This window comes from Stegostoma tigrinum, chromosome 3 (genome assembly GCF_030684315.1).
Source record: "Stegostoma tigrinum isolate sSteTig4 chromosome 3, sSteTig4.hap1, whole genome shotgun sequence".
Lineage (NCBI taxonomy): Eukaryota > Metazoa > Chordata > Chondrichthyes > Orectolobiformes > Stegostomatidae > Stegostoma > Stegostoma tigrinum.
This window is the reverse complement of record NC_081356.1, coordinates 103,723,626-103,746,456: the sequence shown is the minus strand read 5'-3', so window position 1 is coordinate 103,746,456 and position 22,831 is coordinate 103,723,626. Positions and strand designations below refer to the sequence as shown.

General features: G+C 41.2%; 1 protein-coding gene across 1 annotated transcript in view; it reads right to left on the bottom strand.

Moving 5' to 3' along the window:
- The window catches only part of arhgef28a (Rho guanine nucleotide exchange factor (GEF) 28a), a 410,326-nt gene that overhangs the window by 194,480 nt on the left and 193,015 nt on the right, over positions 1–22,831 (bottom strand). Inside the window, exons 13-17 of the mRNA XM_059644799.1 lie at positions 21,082–21,440; positions 17,148–17,355; positions 14,786–14,900; positions 13,550–13,627; positions 4,052–4,094 (exon numbers count right to left, since the gene is read on the bottom strand). Coding sequence (XP_059500782.1) covers positions 4,052–4,094; positions 13,550–13,627; positions 14,786–14,900; positions 17,148–17,355; positions 21,082–21,440 — 803 coding nt within the window. The remainder of the gene's footprint in view (positions 1–4,051; positions 4,095–13,549; positions 13,628–14,785; positions 14,901–17,147; positions 17,356–21,081; positions 21,441–22,831) is intronic.

Sequence of the window (22,831 nt, the reverse complement as noted above, 5' to 3'; positions counted from 1 at the left end):
GTTTAAGATTTGGTGGTTGTTTGAGAGTGAGAATTGGAGACATGGGGATGATCTTGGCAACATGTTCATCGTCGTTGATGACATATCGAAGGCTGCAGAGAACATGGTGTAGTTTCTCTGCTCTGGGGAAGTACTGGAACAAAGAGTGCTCTATCGGTCATGTCCTGCATCTGTCTTCTGAGGAGGTGTCTGCAATTTTTTGCTGTGGTACGTTGGAACATAGTTGAACATCGTATCCTGTTCTTGTGAGGGCACCCTCATCACTTGTTATTCAGCTGTTGACACTTTACTCACACAGTCTGACACTTTTGATCACCTGCAGAGACTTATTTTTCAACCTGTCGACACTCCACTCACACCATTCATGATTTTTTTTGACCTCTGTTATAAATTCTGCGCCCATATGCAGTTTACCTGACAAAGGGGCAGTGCGCGAAAGCTTGTGATTTCAAATAAACTTGCTGCACTGTAACCTGGTATCATGTGACTTCTGGCCTTGTCCTTTCTCCTCAAACAAGGTTTTCCCCACGCTCCCACTGCGGTTGACAGGGCCCTCGGCTATGTTTAATACAACTCCTACATTTCTTTCCTCACTCCTTCCTAAAACAGCATAGGGTACCCCTTGTCCTCACCTCCCAAAGGTTCATCTTCCACCACTTCCAGAAGGATGCCACCACCAAACATCTCCCTGTACCATCTATTGTCAGCATTCTGCAGGGATCATTCCCTCTGTAACAACTTTACTTTCCACTTAGGAACTTTACCATCCCCAAGTATCAATACTGAAATCCATAATTTCAGAGCCTAATCGCATGATCTCTGCTCTCCTTTTGAGGTACATTCTTTTCCCCATTACTCCCAAGGTCTTGGCTTGCTGGTGTCTGATTTACTTTGCTTTCAGTAGAGGGAACCCGTTCTCTCCCTCTCACACCTTAAATTTATACCAGTTTTATGTCATTCTCTCTTTCACCACATTAGCAAAACCCCTGTCTTTTGCATGCAGCCTCTACACCACCTGTTCCCTTTGCATCTCTCTTTCCTTTCTGTCAAAAGTATAAAGAAATGTTCCAACCTCTTCAGTTCTAAAGTACTCAAAAACTGTTTTCCTTTGTTCTCTTTTCACAGATGCTGCCAAACCTGTTGAGTTTCTCCAGCATTTTCCATGTTTGCTGCAGATTTCCAGCATCCACAATATTGTGTTTGTATTGGAGATTCCACAGGTCTTTGGCATGGAAAATTCCAAAAGATACACCCCAGCTCCAAATAAAAACACTTCGAACATAGAACATTACAGCACAGTACAGGCCCTTCAGCCCTCGATGTTGTGCTGACCTGTCATACCAATCTCAAGCCCACCTAACCTACACTATTCCATGTACGTCCATATGCTTATCCAATGACGACTTAAATGTACCTAAAGTTGGCGAATCTACAACCGTTGCAGGCAAAGCATTCTATTCCCTTACTACTCTGAGTAAAGAAACTACCTCTGACATCTGTCCTATATCTTTCACCCTTCAATTTAAAGCTATGCCCCCTCGCGCTCGCCGTCACCATCCTAGGAAAAAGGGTCTCCCTATCCACCCTATCTAACCCTCTGATTATTTTATATGTTTCAATTAAGTCACCTCTCAACCTTCTTCTGTCTAACGAAAACAGCCTCAAGTCCTTCAGCCTTTCCTCATAAGACCTTCCCTCCATACCAGGCAACATCCTCGTAAATCTCCTCTGCACCCTTTCCAAAGCTTCCACATCCTCTTCCTTTCAGTCCTAAATGGTACCTACCTTATTTTTAAAATTGTGCTACCATACTAGATTCCTCAAACAGGAGGAAACATCTTACCTGCATCTACCTCTAAGTATTGTGTAGGTTTTAATGAGATCATCCCTCATTTTTCAAAACTCTAAACATTACATACTCCAATCTACCCAATCACCTTCCGTTAACCTTCACTGCACTCGTTCTATCACATTAAATCTTTGCAGAGATAAGGAGACTAAAACTGCACACAGTACTCCAGATGCCGTCAAAACAAGCTCCTATACAACTGACACAAGGCTTCACTGGTCCTGTTCTTTAATTATCTCACAATAAAGGGTAATATTTCATTAGCATTCCCAATATAATATGCTTGCTGTACCTGCATATTAGCCTTCATGGACTTATTGACAAAGACACCCAAGCCTGCACACCTATACTTTACTGATCATTAAAGAAAAACTGCACATCTTTTCTCCTTGCCAAAGTGGATTACCTTATTTTTTTACATCATAACCTATCTATCAAGTTTTTTTCCCCCCAAGCACTAACCTTGTCTAAATCCTCCTGGAAATGTTTTTTCACCTTCCTTTTAACAGACACGTGTACTTAGCTTTAGGACATTTGCAAATTTGAAAATATTAATCCTCATGTCTAAGTCATTGATATGTATTGCAAATGGTTCAGTGCAAATCCTAATCCTTGTGGTACTCTGCTAGGAACAGTCTTCTAATATGAGAATGACCCATTTGTTCCTATTTTCTGTTTTTAGCTGGTCAGCTAATTTTTAATCCATGCCAATAAACTACCTCCTATATCTCGTGCTCAAATTTTGCCAGCCAGCCACCTTTGAGCGACCTTATCAAAAACCTTCTGAAATTTAATTATACTACATCCATGAAGAGGCATACGACTTTTGAGGTTGTAGGGACAGAATATATAGCAGAATCAGGTGTGGTGGTCATCTTAATAGGCTGGTGAGAGTGGAAGGGAAATGAATAAATCTTGAGAAATGGAGAAGAATGGGCTATTGAGAAAGATTTTTGTTTTTTGACTAAGTGTGAGTTTTGTTGATTTTGGTCATGTGAAACTCATCATGAGGGCAGGTTAGTTTTCTCAATGCATCTTACCAAGCTCATCATTGTTGCTGATCCAACAGCGAGCATCGCGTCCTATCTCCAATCTATCTCAACATGCACCATCTCTGGAAGAATCAACTCCTCACTGAACATCCTCCATAAGACCAGCATTCCTTGCAGTTGTGCCATCTTCAGGAGTCCATACTGCACCTGAAAGTAGCAATGGGCATCTGACACCTGCTCTGCTCATGATTGATGACTGGACAAAGATGAGTGACGAAGGAAAATTGGCACTGAGGTTCTATAACAAGGACCTGGAGGTGCACAGAAGGGCCATCTTCTTCCTGGAGGACAGAGGAAGGAAGCTGTGCCACTCCACAATATCTGTCTGATCAGAGATCGCTACCTGTGTCAGCGCCTTGTCCTGGGTTTGGATGATGAAGCATCAGAGCTGAAGAAGGTCAACAATCTTTTCCATGACACCACTGCAAGTGCTAATTCACATTCTACTTCTACTCCTGCACTCACCTCTAACCAAGGTTTCCATACTGACATGCCCTCTATTGCATGCTGCTTCTTCCTTCACTCACCTTTACGACTGAAGGCTGCACAGTGTTTAGACAGATGGTTGACAACTGCAGTAAATGTTTGGAAAATGACATCATGTTTGTTCTGCTGAAATGCACAACATTTTGTTTTTTTGTTTTCTAAATGCAAATGTGTCAAATGTGAACTATCATAGTTCTTAAAGTTAACCAGGAAGGAATAACTTAAATGCAAAATTTTCAATTTTCAGGGTGAATTTCCCCAGACCCCCCAGGCTACAACTTCCATTCCGGTTTTCATTCTTTCCAATGAAAGTGAAAGAATGTCATGCACATCAATTGTTATAAAATTTATAAAATGATGTCTTCACACGTTCATAAATGCCACTGGATTTTGCACTAGAATTTAAGCAATAAAGGCTTATGATCATTACCACTATTTGATTTGGAGTGATATACATGGGTGTATACTCTGACCATGCTTATATCAACATGTTGACCAAGATACAATAACCATGGCATAGCTGATCTCTCCATTTTGCAAACATCCTGTGATTATTACAATCTAGATTCTGAATATCTCCAGAGGCAATGGTGAGTTGGTATTTTAACCATGCTGGTTGAGTTCAACTATTTAATTCCAGCAAGGCTAATGTGTGTTACTGTACCTTTTTTCTTTCGGATGCTCAGGCAGGCTGAAGGTTCGCTGTTCTGAAACAAAGCAATATAGAAAAGTTTACAACTCACAACAAATTAGAAAAATAAATTTGCCTTGAAGTAAGTAACTTTCATTGAACTCGTGCTAATGAGGTATCTTTCAAAAGAAGCTTCAAACAAGACAACACAAGTCTGGTTTAGACGTTTGAAACTGAACATGTAATTTCTATCCCCATGTTCAAACATGCAGTCTATTAAAAAAAATACATTTTGTCGTATTTAGGGGAGCTTCATTTGTTCCAGAAAATTGTAATATTTTCTACGTCTGGCACAAAAGCTTCAGCAGCTCGTACTCCCATGTACCTCCGACATAGTAAACCTCCCTCTTCATGGCTCAAAAATAGTATCATAGTTTGAAAAGCACACCTTCTATTTTAAGAGCATTAGTGCAAAGTTGTACTGCAGGCCACTTCTAATAAGAATTGGACGAAGACTACAAAAATCTATAGCACCAGGCATTCAGAGAACTTTAGGGTACTTATATCTTGTGAGTCTTCAAAGCAGATGTCACTGTGCTTGTCTGAGGTAGACAGAAATTATGCAAGAAGTCAAGTGATCAGATTTGGAAGGATTCCAACAAACAAGAAATTTGTAACCATATTCTGCTTAGAAATGATCCCCACTGAAACAGCAATCACCTAGTCCAGCTCATTCCCAAGTTGGACCACTCTATTTCAAGCACACTGACTCCCACAGCTACCTAGACTACACCCCCTCTCATTTACCTTCCTGCAAGAATACAATCTCCTACTCCCAATTCATCTGCGTCTGCTCCCAAGATGGGGCATTCCACTCTCAAACATCCCAGATGTCCTCTTAGTTCAAGGACTGCAAATGGCCCCCTTCGGTGATCGAAAATATTCTCAACTGCATTTCTTGTGTTTCAGGCATATCTGCCCTCACTGCAACAAAAACAAAGACAGAATCTCCCTTGTTCTCACATATCACCCCACCAACCTCCGTATCCAACGTATCGTTCTCTGCCACCTACAATCCGACCCCATGATCAAAGAAATATTTCCGTCCCCACCCTTACCTGCTTTGCATAGGGACCACTCTCTACACTCCCTCATCTGCTCCATGCTCCCCACTAGCCCCAACACCCCTGGCACCTTTCCCTGCATCAGTAAGTGCTTCCCCTCCATCTGAGGAACAAAAAAACCTTCCACATCAAACAGATGTTAGCCTGCACATCCGCCAAAGTGGTCTATTCCATCCACTGCTCCCAATGTGGCCTCCTCTACATCGGTGACACCAAGTGGAGGCTCGGAGACAGTTTTGTAGAAGCACCTGTGCTCTGTTCGCGATAAACAATACCTTCCGGTCGCCAACCATTTCAACTGCCCCGGTGACTCCCTGGGTGGCATGTCCATCCTGGGCCTCCCCCAGTGTCATAGTGACACCACCTGCAAACTGGAGGAGCAGCACCTCATATTCCGCCTCGGGAGCCTATAGCTCAATGGCCCAAACATGGAATACACCTAGTTTTAAAATCTCCCACCCCTGGCCTCATCCCACGACCAGCCCTCCCTCTCATCCCCGTCTCCTTGACCTGACACAACCTGTCCATCTTGTCTCCCACTCATCTGCTCCCCCCACCCCACTGACCAATCCCCACCACTTACCTATCACCATCCCACCTACCTCCCCCTGCCCCACCCCTCCTCTCTGTATTTATTTCTGAGCTCCCTTCCCCATTTCTGAAGAAGGTTCTCAACCCAAAACATTAACTTTCCTGCTCCACTAATGCTGCCTGGCCTGCTGTGCTCCTCCAGGTCCACACTGTGTTATCTCAGACTCACACTGTGTTATCTCAGACTCCAGCATCAGCAGTTCCTACTATCTCTGGGCTGTTTATGTATTGTCCTGGACACACCTAACAAATTCCACCCCTCCAAGCCTTCACTGACCACAACAACTCTGTTGTTTTCACATTTTTCCATAATTTTAAAAAATATCTTATCCTCTATTACCCCTTTGGCTGTTAGAATATCTACAGTACAATCCCAGAGTGATGCACTCTTCCTATTACTTGAACTCTACCCATATGGTCTTGCTGGATAAGCCCTCTAAGTTGTGATGCCTTAGTATTGCCATGATATTCTTCCCCCACTTTTTACAACTCTCTCTACCATACCAGATACATCTAAATCCCAGAATGTTAAGCGGCCAGCCTTGTCCTTCTCAACCAAATCTCTAACAACCATCCTGGTATCTATCCTCCTATTCACACCCAGGTATGGTCTGACTGACCCCACTCCTTAGGTATTTATCCTGCTGCTGTTGTTCACCCCCAGGTTCACTCTCCTTCACTATATTGCTGCTGCTGTTACTGTTTGGGCTGACGTCAAACAATTTACTTTGGCTGCAAAACATCATAATACACCCCTCTCTCAATTTTCAGCGTGTGGAGATAATGAATCAGGATTAAAGCACTTTATTTTAAAACTGACATGCATACAACTCAGAATTTGACTCCATATTGTAAATCAGAACAAGTGAACATTTCTCCCAAACCAGCACTCATTGCCTGCCAATCAGCTTGTTACTAAAGTTGTGCTTTTATTACATTAATTGTTAAACTTTCACAACTGAGACAACCTAGTTATCATCTTTACTTCATGTACATTTCTAATGAAGTGTGGGTTCATAATAACTACCGCTTCAGAAGTTCCGCTTGATCAGAATATTTTGCCACCGAGGAACTGGTGACAACTTGAAACAGTAAGCTTCAGTGAACAAAAAATTTGTGTTAAGCAAAGACATTAAGGGCTACGGGTCAAGGGTAGTTATATGGAGTTTGTCTAGAGATCAGCCATGATCTTACTGAATGACAGAACAGGGTCAAGCATTTGAATGGTCCAGTCCTGTTCTATGTCCCTTTACATTTGTTCATTGCAAAATCATATGTTCACTACCCTCATCAAAATCTCTATTAATACCAATAGCAGTGACAATCATTGTGAACTGAAACAATACAATATATTAAATTCTCAACATCTGCAGTAATTGAACTCTCACCTTCAGCTTTCCACAGCAAAAGAAAACAATGCCTGTGGCAGAGAACAGACAAACAGAGAACCAACCTCATCTAAGATAAAATGAGAGGCTGGATGAACACAGCAGGCCAAGCAGCATCTCAGGAGCACAAAAGCTGACGTTTCGGGCCTAGACCCTTCATCAGAGAGGGGGATAGGGTGAGGGTTCTGGAATAAATAGGGAGAAAGGGGGAGGCGGACCGAAGATGGAGAGTAAAGAAGATAGGTGGAGAGAGTATAGGTGGGGAGGTAGGGAGGGGATAGGTCAGTCCAGGGAAGACGGACAGGACAAGGAGGTGGGATGAGGTTAGTAGGTAGATGGGGGTGCAGCTTGGGGTGGGAGGAAGGGATGGGTGAGAGGAAGAACCGGTTAGGGAGGCAGAGACAGGTTGGACTGGTTTTGGGATGCAGTGGGTGGGGGGGGGGGGGGGGGGGAAGAGAGCTGGGCTGGTTGTGTGGTGCAGTGGGGGGAGGGGACGAACTGGGCTGGTTTAGGGATGCAGTACGGGAAGGGGAGATTTTGAAACTGGTGAAGTCCACATTGATACCATTGGGCTGCAGGGTTCCCAGGCGGAATATGAGTTGCTGTTCCTGCAACCTTCGGGTGGCATCATTGTGGCAGTGCAGGAGGCCCATGATGGACATGTCATCTAGAGAATGGGAGGGGGAGAACCAACCTCATCTACATTACTTATGGGTCTTTGGGACATGTGTGAAATCCAATGAATACATCCTCGTGAATTTCTATCATTTCACATGCGCAGGTACAGAAGGATATTTTCTATGGGTATGGAGGCACTGATCCAAGGACCATACACAGACCCAAATGCGTATTTCCCAGCAGTGCATCGACCAACAGAACTTTAAGTGATGCAGACTCCTTATTGCCAGTCTCCAGGTTATTAAGGACAGTGGGTAGGACAATTGTAAGGGAGACCCAGCCAGACAGCCTGCAGCGTTGGACTGCCAGCAGCTCCACTGGAAGAGCAGAGTGCTGCTGAGATAAGGTAGTTTAGCACATGGCTGCCTCAAAATGGACATTACCTTGGACTATTTAGAAATAAAGGTCCAGAGCTGTTTGGGCATTCAATGTGGAAGGCGGATCCCCAATAGAACATAGAAAAGTACAGCACAGTACAGGCCCTGCAGCCCACGATGTCGCGTCGCGGAATAATCCTAATCCAAAAAAAAAAAATGCCCTAACCTACATTCCCCTCAATTCACTGCTGTCCATGTGCATGTCCAGCAGTCGCTTAAATGTCACTAATGACTCTGCCTCCACGACTACCACTGGCAAACTATTCCATGCGCTCACAACTCTCTGGGTGAAGAGCCTCCCTCTGACGTCTCCTCTATACCTTCCTCCTTGCACCTTAAAACTATGACCCCCCCAAGGTAGTCAATCCTACCCTGGGGAAAAGTCTCTGGCTATCGACTCTATCCATGCCTCTCATTACCTTGTACACCTCGATCAGGTCACCTCTCTTCCTCCTTCTCTCCCAGAGAGAAAAGTCCGAGCTCAGTCAACCTCTCCTCGTAAGACAAGCCCTCCAGTCCAGGCAGCATCCTGGTAAACCTCCTTTGCACCCTCTCCAAAGCCTCCACATCTTTCCTATAATAGGGCGACCAGAACTGGACCACAATATTCCAAGTGTGGTCTCACCAGGGTTTTGTAGAGCTGCAGCATAACCTCGCGGCTCTTAAACTCGATGCCCCTGTTAATGAAAGCCAAAACACTATATGCTTTCTTAACAACCTTATCCACCTGGGTGGCAACTTTGAGGGAGCTATGCACTTAAGCACCAAGATCTCGCTGTTCCTTCACACTGCCGAGAATCCTGCCTTTAATCCTATATTCAGCATTTAAGTTCGACCTTCCAAAATGCATCACTTTGCATTTGTCCAGGTTGAACTCCATCTGCCATTTCTCAGCTCAGCTCTGCATTCTGTCAATGTCTCGCTGAAGCCTGCAATAGCCCTCGATACTATCAACGGCACCTCCAACATTTGTGTCATCAGCAAACATACTAACCCCACCCCTCAACGTCCTCATCCAAGTCATTTGTAAAAACTACAAAGAGCAGAGGCCCAAGAACAGAGCCCTGTGGGACACCACTCAGCACTGACCTCCAGGCAGAATACTTACCATCTACAACCACTCTCTGCCTCCTGTCAGCCAACCAATTCTGAATGCAGACAGCCAAATCACCCTGTATCCCATACCTCCTGACTTTATGAATGAGCCTGCCGTGGGGAACCTTATCAAATGCCTTGCTGAAGTCCCCGTACACCACAAGCACTGCTCGACCCTCGTCAACCTGTCTCGTGACTTCCTCAAAGAACTCAATAAGATTTGTAAGGCATGACCTGCCCCTCTCAAAGCCATGCTGACTCCCTTCAATCACGCAATGCTTTTCCAAATAGTCATAAATCCTATCCCTCAGAATTCTTTCCAAAACCTTGCTGACCACAGACGTAAGACTGACTGGTCTATAATATCCAGGGATTTCCCTATTCCCTTTCTTGAAAAGAGGAACCACATTTGCCTCCCTCCAATCTTCTGGTACGACTCCCGTAGAGAGTGAGGAAGCAAAGGTCTTCACCAGCGGCTTAGCAACCTCCTTTCTCGCTTCCCGGAGCAACCTAGGATAAATCTGGTCTGGCCCTGGGGACTTATCAATCTTAATGTTTGCCAAAATTTCCAGCACATCAACTTCCTCAATCTTGATTTGTTCAAGCCTGTTTTCCTGCTCCTCAAAGTTCTCATTCACAACAAAGTCCCTTTCCTTAGTGAAAACCGAAGCAAAAAACTCATTTAGGGCTTCCCCTATTTGCTCAGACTCCACGCACAAGTTCCATACGCTATCCCTGATCGGCCCTACCTTCTCCCTGATCATTCTCTTATTCCTCACGTATGAGTAAAATACCTTCAGGCTCTCCCCAATCCTTCCTGCCAAGCCTTTTTTGTGCCCCCTCCTGGTCCTCCTCTGTCCACTTTTGAGCTCCTTCCGAGCAAGCCTGTAATCCTCCAAAGCTGTGCTAGACCGTTCCCTTATGTACGCTGCCTTTTTCTTTTTGACAAGAAACACCTCTGTTCCCATCATCCAAGGCTCCTTAATCTTACCCCTTCTTACCTCTCTCAGAGGAACAAATTTATACATCACTCGCAACAACTGTTCCTTAAGCAGCCTCCACATGTCTACTGTGCCCTTTCTGTGGAACAATTGCTCCCAATCTGTACTTCCCAACTCCTGTCTGATAGCATCATAGTTTCTGTTACCCCAGGAATGCAGGAATGATTTTGGTCATGGGCTTGACTTACAGCTCTGCAGCTCTGTGCTTGCGGTTGGGGTATTGTAAACAGATTCACTCTGCTGACCCTCTGAATGCCTACCAAAAGGCATCCCCCAAATCACTGCCAGGCTCTGAAAGGGAATCATGCAGCATCGAGAAAGTTCCATTCACAGCAGAAACTGTGGCCCAAATTGGCTGCGCATCCCCTTAAATTCATGCAAAATGCAGCTGGAGGCAGGAGAACATTGTGCAGCAATCCCAGCGGGGTTTTCTGCAAGTCTCGTGGCTTTTCTGCTCTTAACAAAGAGGCTTCACAAAATAAATATGTAGACAGTCTTGCCTCACAACCAGCTGGATCCACTATGTGACAAGTGGGACTAGAACCTGGCAGCAAGAACTGTCCCCTGCAGTTATTGAGGTGAGGATGGGCATCGGGCAAGGATTTAGGAGGCGGCACAAGTCTGACCGCAGCTCGGAGTGATGACAGCAGGAGGGTGATTAGGTCTCACAAATATCAGGAAAGGAGTAGACTGGTGCAAGGGAGGCCTGGGACTTCCTCAGGACTCTTCATGCCTCACAAAGATCCCTAAAAATAAAGTTTTCAGATTTATCTCATACTCCTCCTTTGATCCATGGTCCATAAGACCATAAGACATAGGAGTGGAAGTAAGGCCATTCAGCCCATCGGTCCACTCCGTCATTTAATCATGGCTGATGGGTTTTTCAACTCTACTTCCCTGCACTCTCCTCGTCGCCCTTGATTCCTTGTGAGATCAAGAATTTATCAAACTCTGCCTTGAAGACATTTAACATCCTGGCCTCCACTGCGCTCCGTGGCAATGAATTCCACAGGCCCACCACTCTCCGGCTGAAGAAATGTCCCGTCATTTCAGTTTCAAATTTACCCCCTCTAATTTTAAGGCTGTGCCTACGGGTCCTAGTCTCCCCGCCTAACGGAAACAACTTCCCAGCATCCACCCTTTCTAAGCCATTCATTATCTTGTAAGTTTCTATAAGATTTCCCCTCAACCTTCTAAACTCTAATGAATACAATCCCAGGTTCCTTAACCGTTCATCGTATGTTAAACCTACCATTCCAGGGATCTTCCGTCTGAATCTCCGCTGGACATGCTCCAACGCCAGTTTGTCCTTCCTGAGGTGTGGGGCCCAAAATTGGACACTGTATTCTAAATGGGGCCTAACTAGAGCTTTATAAAGTCTCAGAAGCACATCACTGCTTTTATATTCCAACCCTCTTGAGATAAACGACAACATTACATTCGCTTTCTTAATTACAGACTCTACCTGCAAGTTAACCTTTAGAGAGTCCTGGACCAACACTCCCTGATCTCTTTGTACTTCTGCTTTACAAATTTTCTCACTGTTTAGAAAATAGTCCATGCCTGTATTCTTTTTGCCAAAGTGCAAAACCTTGCATTTGCTCATGTTGAATTTCATCAGCCATTTCCTGGACCACTCTCTTAAACTGTCTAAACCTTTCTGCAGCCTCCTCCCCTCCACCGTACTACCTGCCTGTCCACCTATCTTCGTACCATCAGCAAACTTTGCCAGAATGCCCCCAGTCCCTTCATCCAGATCATTAATATATAAAGTGAACAGCTGCGGCCCCAACACCGAGCCCTGCGGGACACCACTTGTCACTGGTTGCCATTCCGAAAAACAGCCTTTTATCCCAGCTGTCTGCCTTCTGTCAGACAGCCAATATAATGCTAATATTGGGACACTGAGAGAAAGCAGCAGGGTCAGAGAGACTTAGTGAGTTATAGTATACTAACTGTAATCATCCTAACCCAACATCAGCTAAAGAGAAGCAGTTAAAGCTGGGGCCTTGGTTTTCACTTAGCAGTTATCTGAGATCAGCTTTCTAATGGAAGATCGCATCACTCCAATACCAATTGACAGGTCAGCAACTTTTGCCATCACAGTACTTGATGGCATCTTTGTAAAGATCCTATTAAAAATACAGCAGTCACAATCAGCAATAGAATAGAAAATTTTCATCACGTTGTAAAACATAATTTGAATAACCAACTACCATCTTCAATCAAGATGGCACCAAAGCAGTCATTGCTCCACGTTAGGTCATGATGCAATATTTCTCATGAAGGAATTTATTGTAAAATAAAGAAATGAACTTGCCATTCCTCTTGTTAAACTTCAGCAAGAAATCTGGAATATTTTTAATGCTTACATTGAAAGTTAGGAGGCATGTATTCATAACATTTTCATGCCCACATATTTATCATGCTCTGGTAAGGCTGCTTTTAGTTTTGGTTATCAAGGCACCAGAGTTATGTTCAAGCTCCAGGGCAATGTAGCAACACTGACAGAATGGCTTCCCAGTCACAAAACTGAGTTGGGGATTAAGAGTAATTAGCTCTTAAAGATGATCCTATTGAAGAACTGTAGAGAATTACAAAGACGTCCAGCAGTAAAAAACATAGCTTTCCTGCTCCTCTGCGGCTGCTTGGCCTGCTGTGTTCATCCAGCTCTACACCTTGTTATCTCAGTCAGAATATAGTTTGAAATAAAGGAAGGCAATAGGAAAGAAGTATATAGATGCAAACAAATAAAAATGAAATGAAGGTAGTTCAAACGAGAGAAATGAAGATCTGGCATGGATTTTAATGGACTTCCAGATGAAGGAAGCTATTCAAGAGCATGTTAGATGATAAAGGCCAGGAGAAGGAATTGTTGGATAGATGAGTTAAAATGGTATTCATGGCCTTCCTTCTTTCATTCACATTGCGCTCAGCACTTCGCTAAAAAATTGCACACACGTTGTCTGAAGTGCTTAGTTTCAGTAGAACTTGCATTACTTGCCACATACTTACAAGGGGGGCTTTCAGTTTTTATTTCCATGGGTTTTTTCAAATTTTACTTAAAACTAAAACTCATCAAGTAATTATAAACTTCAAGCTTTACAAAACATAAGAGACAAGTTAACACCACGCTGCATTCATTGGTTTTGATTTCAATTCAAGCAACATTGAATTATATATTGTCCATTTAGCAAGACACAGGGACATAAAAGGGTAGCAGATGCAGTTTCATGCAGAATTGTGACAGCATTATCTGATTATGAGTGGTACTTACTACTATGGTGTAGCAGAGAAACTGATTTAGACAGTGAGAGTGCTTGAAGAAGGGATCGTCCACTGCTGAAAACACCATCTACAGAGCAGGGACAGACTCATCATAATGATCAAAAGAACAACAGCTAATTGGGTATTCATTCATTGACATGGCTAAACTCTAGTTTACTCTAGCATAATGGCTAGGTAAGAGGGAACTGCAATGACAGATCATAGATGAAATTAGGATGGGTTATGCATATTTTTGCATTCCAGTATCATATTACCCATTTTCTTGGTATTTTAACTGCTTTATAAATAATATAGTGAATTCAATTTAATCTTTTATCACTGTTAGTAGCTTTCTGGCTACCAACAAAAATTCAGATGTACCATGATATCTTATGAGGAGCGCTCACTCTGCATGTTACAGGGATTGTGAAACAAACAAATGCAGTATATTCGTCACCATGTTAAGAATGGAGATAGTCAACTCCAATATAATTAGTAAGTAAATAAATAATAATTCAACTTAGGGAACTACACATTAGAAATGTGTTTGAGTTTTATATCTAGTAACAAGGTATTACAAATCTGGATATTCTAAATCCCATTAATATTAATTCAATTTTTTTGTGCATCGTAAAGTTCTCTGATGAAGAAACTAGCTTCACTAATCAATTATTTATTGATTCTCTTTGGCCTTCGCTAATATATTCCTGCAACACTCTGGCAAACAACAAACAGCAAGGTAAATCAGCTATTAGGAGGATACCACAAAACATAAATATCCATTTTAAACCTTCTCCTTTATATTGGATAAGTTTGTGTAATAGGTGGTAGGTGATGTTCTATTTAGGAATTCAAAAACTTGGAAAACCAAGTTCAGCTCTGAGAGGCAGACAATATGGGGTAGCACACTACTGTAACAGTTCACATATCCACATATCTCATGTCCCACTGTTAAGCCAAAATCCTGTCATAAAGTGGTAAGACTATACTTTATAAAGCAAACTGCTCATTCAGGCAGTTCTATATGGTAACTGTGCAGGCATGAAGGTGAATTCATACTCTAGACTTAAGCATCTTTAAGAAAAATTGTTAATTGTAAGATGAGAAATCTAAAATTGTGATGCTTTGCATGTGATGATACAAAGTTGATGCCATTTTTAAACAATGACATAGATTTAGTCTTTTGTTTAAACAAAAATCAATATTTTGTTATTCAAAGTTATTTTTCTCTTCTGTTGACACTAACCTTCGTTTGGGGAATCAAACACACCAAAATCTTTCATGAATCGAGATTTGCTTTGAGTCACTTTAGGAGAGGAAAGGGAGTACGATCTCAGCCGAATTCCAGTATCTTCAGACTCCTTTAAAGATCAGAAACTGTATCAAATGTTATATTCTAGCGTTAACACAGGACATTTTATATTTCAGGTGTAAATGTAATCAACTACCTTTCATTTTCACCAATGGAACAAGACAATTTCCTTGACAATGTACAAAAGGTACAACAGAAGTTATTTTAAGCACTATTTAGCATCAATAATTCACAAAGAGAAAGCACGCCTTTTTTTGAAGCAAGCAAAAGTATTCAATCTACAAATTCATAGTGTTGCAGAGGGGTGAGCAGAGTCCTAAGTCTTGAAGTATAGAAAGGAGTTTGGTTGGAATTACTGGGTTATGTTGAGATTGTACAGAACGTTGGTGAGGCCTCTTTTGGAGTAGTGTGTGTAGTTCTGATCACCCTGCCATAGGAAAGATATTATTAAGCTGGAGAGTGCTCAGAAAAGATTTACCAGGATGTTACCAGTAATAGATTGGAAAGACTGGGATTTTTCTTTTCACTGGAGTTTGAGGAGTGACCATATGGAGGTCTACAAAATCATGAGAGGCAAAGATAAGGTGAATGACGAGGGTCTATTCCCAAGGGTGGCCAAGTTCAAGACTAAGGGGCACAGTTTTAAGGTGAGAGAAGAGAGATTTATAAACGAGGGGCACTTTTCTTTTTAAACACAGAGTGGTTTGTGTGTGGAATGAACTGCCAGAGAAGTGGCGAATGCTGGTACATTTGAATGAGGTCATGAATAGGAAATGTTTGGAGGAAAATGGGCCAAGTGCAGGCAGGTGGGACGAGTTTAGTTTGGGAACCTGGTCAGCATGGAGTAGTTGGGCTGAAGGGTCGGTTTCCATGTTGTATGATTATAAGACTATGACTAAGAAACCATGATGTATTTTCAAGTCAGGATGGCTTGTAGTCCGGAGGGAAATTTGTATGTAGTGGTGTCCCACACATCTGCTGACTACCTAGGTGGCAGAGATTGTTGATTTGTGAAGTGTTGTCAAAGCAGACTCGGTAACTTTCTACATGGCAACTTTTAGATGATACACACTGCTGTCACTGTGCATCAGTGGTGAAACAAGTGAATGTTTAATGTGGTGTGTGAATTACTAGTCAAGTGGGCCACTTTGTCTTTGATGTTGTCAAACCTCTTTAGTATTGACACCACATTCGGCTGACCAGGTGGTGAGCTCAGAAGGACTTGGGTGTACTTATATACAAAAAACGGAGTATGCAGATAAAGCAAGCTATTAGAAAGGAAATGCATGTAGGCTTTAATTACAGGGCTTTCAAGTACAGGAATAAAGACATTTAGTAATAATTGTACTTGGTTTTGATGAGAGTACTCATGGAATTGTGCAAAAATTTTTAACTTCCTAAATACGGAGATGATATACTTGCATTGGAGTTTATACAAAAAAAGGTTCATTAGGTTGGTGTCTTGTGTGAGAGTTATTGTATGATGAGAGGTTGTGTAAATCGGACTTTCTGTCTCTGAATTTTAGATTGAAAGGTGATCCTTTGAGACATACAAGGTTGTGAAATGGTTTGATAGCATAGACAACCAGCATTCAAACTACAGGAGACAGCAGGAAATTTCACGCCAGAAATCCTCGAAATTCCCAGGCAAATTTAATCATGGAGGTGACCAATGAGAAAATATTATCTATTATACAAAAGTCTAAGTATCTGTTCATTCAATCATAGACTGTTTCTGGTCCATCCTTGTTGCTAAAAAGGTTCATTGTAAGGAGAGTTACATGTTTTGCAGCTGAAGTTTTTCAATGATATCATGAGTTTTAAGGGCCAAGATCCAGCACTTTTTATTTTAAATGAAAATTACAATTCTAAGATTCTTTCCTTTGACTGTTGAATAAATTTGATGCCAGATGGAATGGTCAGAACAATAGTTTTGTAATCTGTTAATTAACTGCTTTTATTTTGGTCTGCTCTCCAGCTTTAAAGTGCTACCATCTTGAAAAACATAATAAAGTCAAACATATGTGCATATAAAACATTTCTGTGTCAAATAGAGCTTCCTGTTTTGATCAACTATCTAATTTTAAATTTCTGATTGATTTCATGTGTTACATCCTTCTAGAAATAAATCAGCATTATTTAGCCTTAAGAGCTTTAGCTGAAGTTGCCAATAGCATGTTCTTACATTGCCAGCTGGAATAGAGACAATGTTCCATTGGGATATCAGCTTTTAAATTTGCCCAGATTACACAATTGCATTCGTTTTCCAACTAACTACTAAAGTCTGCTCTAGTACCTTTGGCAACAAGCTGTTGGATGAAGACCTTGATTCAGATTCCTTGATGTTTATCTCAGTTTCCTGGTGAATCTCAAAAGAATCCAGTTCATCTCCACTGCTGGCAAATAATGCAACAGAATTAGGAGATTTTGGAGTGCATGAGCCCGGAGACCTGTCTGAAACCTCTTCTCCTTCACTGTCTGCATCAATGCCATCAAAGCTGAACCTGGAAAAACAAATAGTGAAAAAGGTGTCTACAAACAAATTAATATTGCAAAAATAATTATGTTTCCTTACTAAATCACTTATAATATTGATACCAATCCAAGGTGGTGCTTGGTAATTATGATCAATATAAGCCAAGAGGGCAAGTTTGCCCTTTCATCTCATGCAACTTAGGCTAGTACTATTTCTAACAACTCCGCAAATGTGACCATTGGAATACATTTTGGAAAAAGCAAAATCATTTTCGTTTGATATTTTGCCTGATTTAACAAATTTTACTTAATAATTCTCCAACTTAAGGACAGCCTAAGCAAATAAAACCCTTTATGTTGGAACAGACATTGATTTTTCAATTTTGGTTTGGAGCCACAAACTGGAAATTGTTGCTTAAGAAGGACTTGTTGTTTTTGAAACCTTTTTGCTTACAGCAAACAAAAAAAAAAATCAAAGCTTTGTTTGTCTGTGAGGCCAAGCATGGAGGCTGATTGCAGGCTGAGTCATGATTAAAAGAGTTCAAAAGACACAGTGACACCAGGTAGAGCATTGCTTTTAATAGATAGCAGAACTTGGCTACTAATGATTCAGTACCTTGGAACTGGTTCTGGCAAGTCTGGAAGAGTTCCTATGGTCAAGGAGATGACAGATGTTAAATGGTAATCGAGGCCTCAAGAAAAGTCAGTCTGTCTGTCAGGGTGGAACTATGTTGTTGAGGAGATGGGTTACCGACAAGACAGCATATAGATTTGAAAGCTTGCTGTCTAATCTGCTATACCAACGTTTGGAAGCCCAAATAGGTGAAGGCTGAGTTAGAATCACTGAGGTTAAAGAGAACTGTCAGGTACCCTGTGAAAGTGGTCAGGCAGCCTCAGAAATTGTGTGTAAAAAGTTCATGAACTCATTGGATATATCAAAGCCGTCAATCCATAGTCATGATGTCAAAGAATCGTGAAAACTCATTGAATGCTCAAGGATCATGACATATGACTAGTGGCGAGTGGCTAGTGGGACAGTGGCTCAGTGGTTAGCGCTGCTGCCTCACAACACCAGGAACCCAGGTTCAATTCCAATCTTGGGTGACTTTCCGTGTGAAGTTTACACGTTCTCCCTGGGTTTCCTCCGGTTTCCTCAAACATTCTAAAGATGTGCAGGGTGAGTGGATTGGCCATGGTAAATTGCCCATATAATGTTTAGGAATGTTTAGGTTAGACATGGGGAATTACAGGGGTGGGATGCTCTTCAGACGGGCAGTGTGGACTTGTTGGGCCAAATGGCCTGTTTCCACACTGTAGAGATTCTGGGACAGCTTTTCTAAAAAAAACTCCAACCTTGCTATTTTACTTTGTCAGTTGACGAAAGCGTGATGGCTGTTATTATAGGTTTTAACCTGTTATTACAGGTTAGTTAGTTTGAAAATCGGTCATACAATACATCAATACCATAATGAGCTTCCGGTTTCTATTTTTCATGTTGTTTGTCTATTGGATTTGGTATTTATTATTAAACTGTTTATAGATTTGTTTTCATTGGAGATTAGTTTGAAGGAATTTCAATTTATTGGTTATTTTTGATCAATTAAAGTTTACTTTATAAAAAATGCTAATGCGTTCAATAAACACAAGTATAATTTTATATCAGCATGTGGCCTGAAGTTTGACCACGGTGGTAATTAGGACACACTGTGGCCCAGCCTTATTATGCATTCTAGTTTGAGAGCCAGGGCATCAATTGGAGTGTTAAAATAGTTAAAACACTGTTTAACAGCTTCAGCTCTGTATGATGCTCATTTATAAGTTTAAGACGTTTCAAGTTCTGGCAGTTTCTGCTTTAGATACTTTAAAGGGTCTGGATGATTGCCACTCCTATTGATATGTAGTAAATGGAAAGTAATGAATGAATGACTGCTTATTTAAAACAAAACCTTTTAAACATAATTTTCATGTTAAAAACAGCACATAGTGGGCAAATGACATGGAAATGCAGTTGCTTCGCATGGGTTGTAAATGGGGAAACTGGAATGGCAGCGGTAAGAGGGAGGTGTTGTGACAATGTTATTTTGAATTTATCTCCTAAGCATTTCCTTCTTCAATTTATGGATCACATCTGAAGTACTGTGAACAATAAGGCATTTAAAAACTGGTCCAAATCCATGAATAAATACGGAGTATCAGATCCTAGCTTCAAAATTGCCATTCCTTCAGTGTTGTTGGGTCAAAATCATAAATCGTGAAAATTGCCAACAGTAGGTGAGTGTGCCTACACAAAATTGATTGAGGTAGTTCAAGAAGTCAACTCATCATCCACCTTCTGAAGGGCAATTAAGGATCAGCAATAAGTGCTTGCCGAAGCAGCACAGCCCAGATATCTTGAATGAATACAAAGATATGGGCAGAGTAAACAGGTAGATAAGGAAGCAAAAGCAGTCAATGGTAGAGCAAAGAGTCTCAGAAACAAAATAGGCTTCAACAGGGCAATGAAGTTGAGGGAGAAACTATGAAAATAGAAAAGGATCTCTAAATAGTTTCTTACTTTCCTTTATGGGCCTACAAGATGCAGGAGCACTCTCCAAGGCCCTAAAAGGATGAGCCAAGCCTTCACTGCCCTGGGCTCTCTTTACACTCTCCATCTTCAATACAACAAAGGCAGCCTCAATCTCCAAATGTTCACTGCCAACACTCTTCCATACATGCCTTCCTCTGCCATCAGTGCCCACTTCCCATTACTTACTCGTAACAAAACTGACTCAATCTCTGGATGCCGGCATCTGGTTTCTGCCTATTTCCCAGGTTCACCAGGAAATGTGGACCAAATGTATGTTAATAAGCACCGGTCATTTAAATTGTCATGGTCTCATACTACCACGGGTGCACGGGAAACTCAATTAACATGCCGTTTCCCAAAGTTAATCTAATATGCTAACCAAGGGAGAGACCATAATCATGAAGGTAGTTCTCCCAGGACTAGACAAGCCAATTGCACTGGGGGTGTGCTAACACCTGTCCTCAAATGTGGGGTACATAATTGTAAAATCTGCAGTGATGGGAGATAAGCAGCTAAAACTCCCCTGGATTCAGCACAACTTATCGTGCCCTTTGTATTGGCAAAACAAATTCTTACAAATGAATCTTACGAAGACTTGTCTGTCTGTCCCTTTATTATCCTTGAGAGCAAGCACACAATCTGCTTATCTTACTGTCTGCTTAAACATGCTTGTTGTTTTATTTCGCTCCCCAGCCTACTCATTCTACTTTATAACTGAAATGTGATTCAGTACAACATCCTACCATCAAGCAGGAGTAGAATAACCCATTTGAACATGGGTGCCCCCATATGACATTAAACTAAAAAACTTAAATGACAGAAGGCAGTCTTATTTAAAACTATTCGCTGAAAAATAACTCAGGCAGAGAAATAATTATGGAGAACAAAAAACAGAAGCCAATGGCATTGAGGCAAAGACACACAGTGAAAAGTTGCTGAACATTGGTAGACAATTTTTATAACTCTGCTTTGAGCAAATACCACTATTAAAATTGCTCTTTTTACCACTTCTTCTCATTAACCATTTTTCTTGAGATACAAATACACCAAAACAAACAAGTAACAACGGAATCCAAAAACATTCTATTAACTTTATTTGCATTTTTGAAATTTAATCGGATCAATCAAATTTTAGAAATGGCTGATAAATTTACTTAAAATCAACTATCACAAATTGTAAATGACATACCTTTGCTTATACTTGATGCTTGTGGAAAGACTTTCTGCCTTGACACAATCATGCTGCTGTGATAATAACGATGATCGGCATAAAATACTATCAGGTGAAGACAAATCAGAAACTTGTTCTGTAAAATCATTCTGATCTTCCTTCAAAAGTGTGTCTATGTGGTCCTCAAGATAGTAATTTGAATGCTTCTTACATAGATTGTCTTCTAATGATGTAGGTATATTGGATTCCATTGACTGGGGGACATTGTAAGCCCGGCAAAGATGGTCGTCAGATGACTTCTCATGCAGTGCGTTAGTAGTACTGGTACTTGCACTGGTAAGTTTGTTACTATTATAGTTTATACTGCCTTCATTAACCTAAGAAGAAGGATATATTTAATTGACCGCAATAAATAAAAAGGCTGAAAGTACAGAGTAATGCAACACAATCAAAACTTTAGTTGCTAAACGTTTTCAGTTTCAAACATATAGAATTATTCTGTGGTCATCCCTTGTTAATCTTAAGGTGCTCTTGAAAAAGGTTCAAGTACCACATGATTCAGACAGAAAGCCATAAGGAATGTTCACAATTTTAAATCATAGACGTTACCATGGATCATCCCAAATTCTTTCACAAGACTGCATTGTACGCGTAAAATAATTTTGTAAACTACAACCATGGACTCACACAATAGAGTGTTAATTCAGAGATTCACTGATTCAGCTTGCCCTCAACTAAAACAATCCAAAAATAATGCTATAGCTTCAGTATTGCAAATTCTCTCCACTTTAACCACAACACTCTATCCCTACTACAAAACTATTTCATGCTCCAATTACTTTCTGGCTAAAGAAATCATTTCTCACTTCCGAAGACAGTTTTGAATTAATGTATTTTCTTTACCAACTCCACGAGCACATAAAATCTCTCTGTACTAATCATATTAAAACCTTTGGTAAAACTAACTGATCTGTCCCTTACAGGAAAAAAATGTGTTTACTGAGCCTTGCATGCTGTTGATGATTCACCATATCACACAAATATATTCATATTTTCTGACCCTCCATATTCCCATCAGTAGGAAAGCATCATAGAGTGGGTTAATGTCACAGCAGGCTCTCATTTTGAGGTAATACATGTAGCGGGACCATCACAAACAAATCATTAGGTGAAATAACTGCATGAACATACTCATTTAAAACATATCTGTTTTCTTAAAATACACAACAAAAACAATCTCATCTATTCCTCAACAATCAGTTTACAGCCATTCAAATCCAAAGAAATTATCCCTCAATATCAAGTCTTTAAGTTTGGTTTAACTGCTTCTCCAGAGTTCTGGCCTGTGAACTGAGAGATAATTTTATATAAATACAAATCTGAAAGCTTAGGCTTTCTCAATATTTTAATCCGCTGTAAATTTCTAACCCAACACTTTTAGTCTAGAAGTTTCATAAACTAAACAAACCATACTCATATAGAGTCATTACAGTCATAGAGATATACAGCACAGAAAGAGATCCTTTGGTCCAACTCATCCATGCTGACCAGATATCCTAAATAAATCTTAGTCCCATTTGCCAGCATTTGGCCCATATCCCTCTAAATCCTTTCACATTCATACACCCATCCAGATGCGTTTTAAATATTGTAATCGTACCAGCCTCCGCCATCTCCTCCGATAGTGTTTATATGGAATGTGCTATCCTCTGCATGAAAAACTTGCCCCTCAGATCCCTTTTCTATCTTTCCCCTCTCACCTTAAACC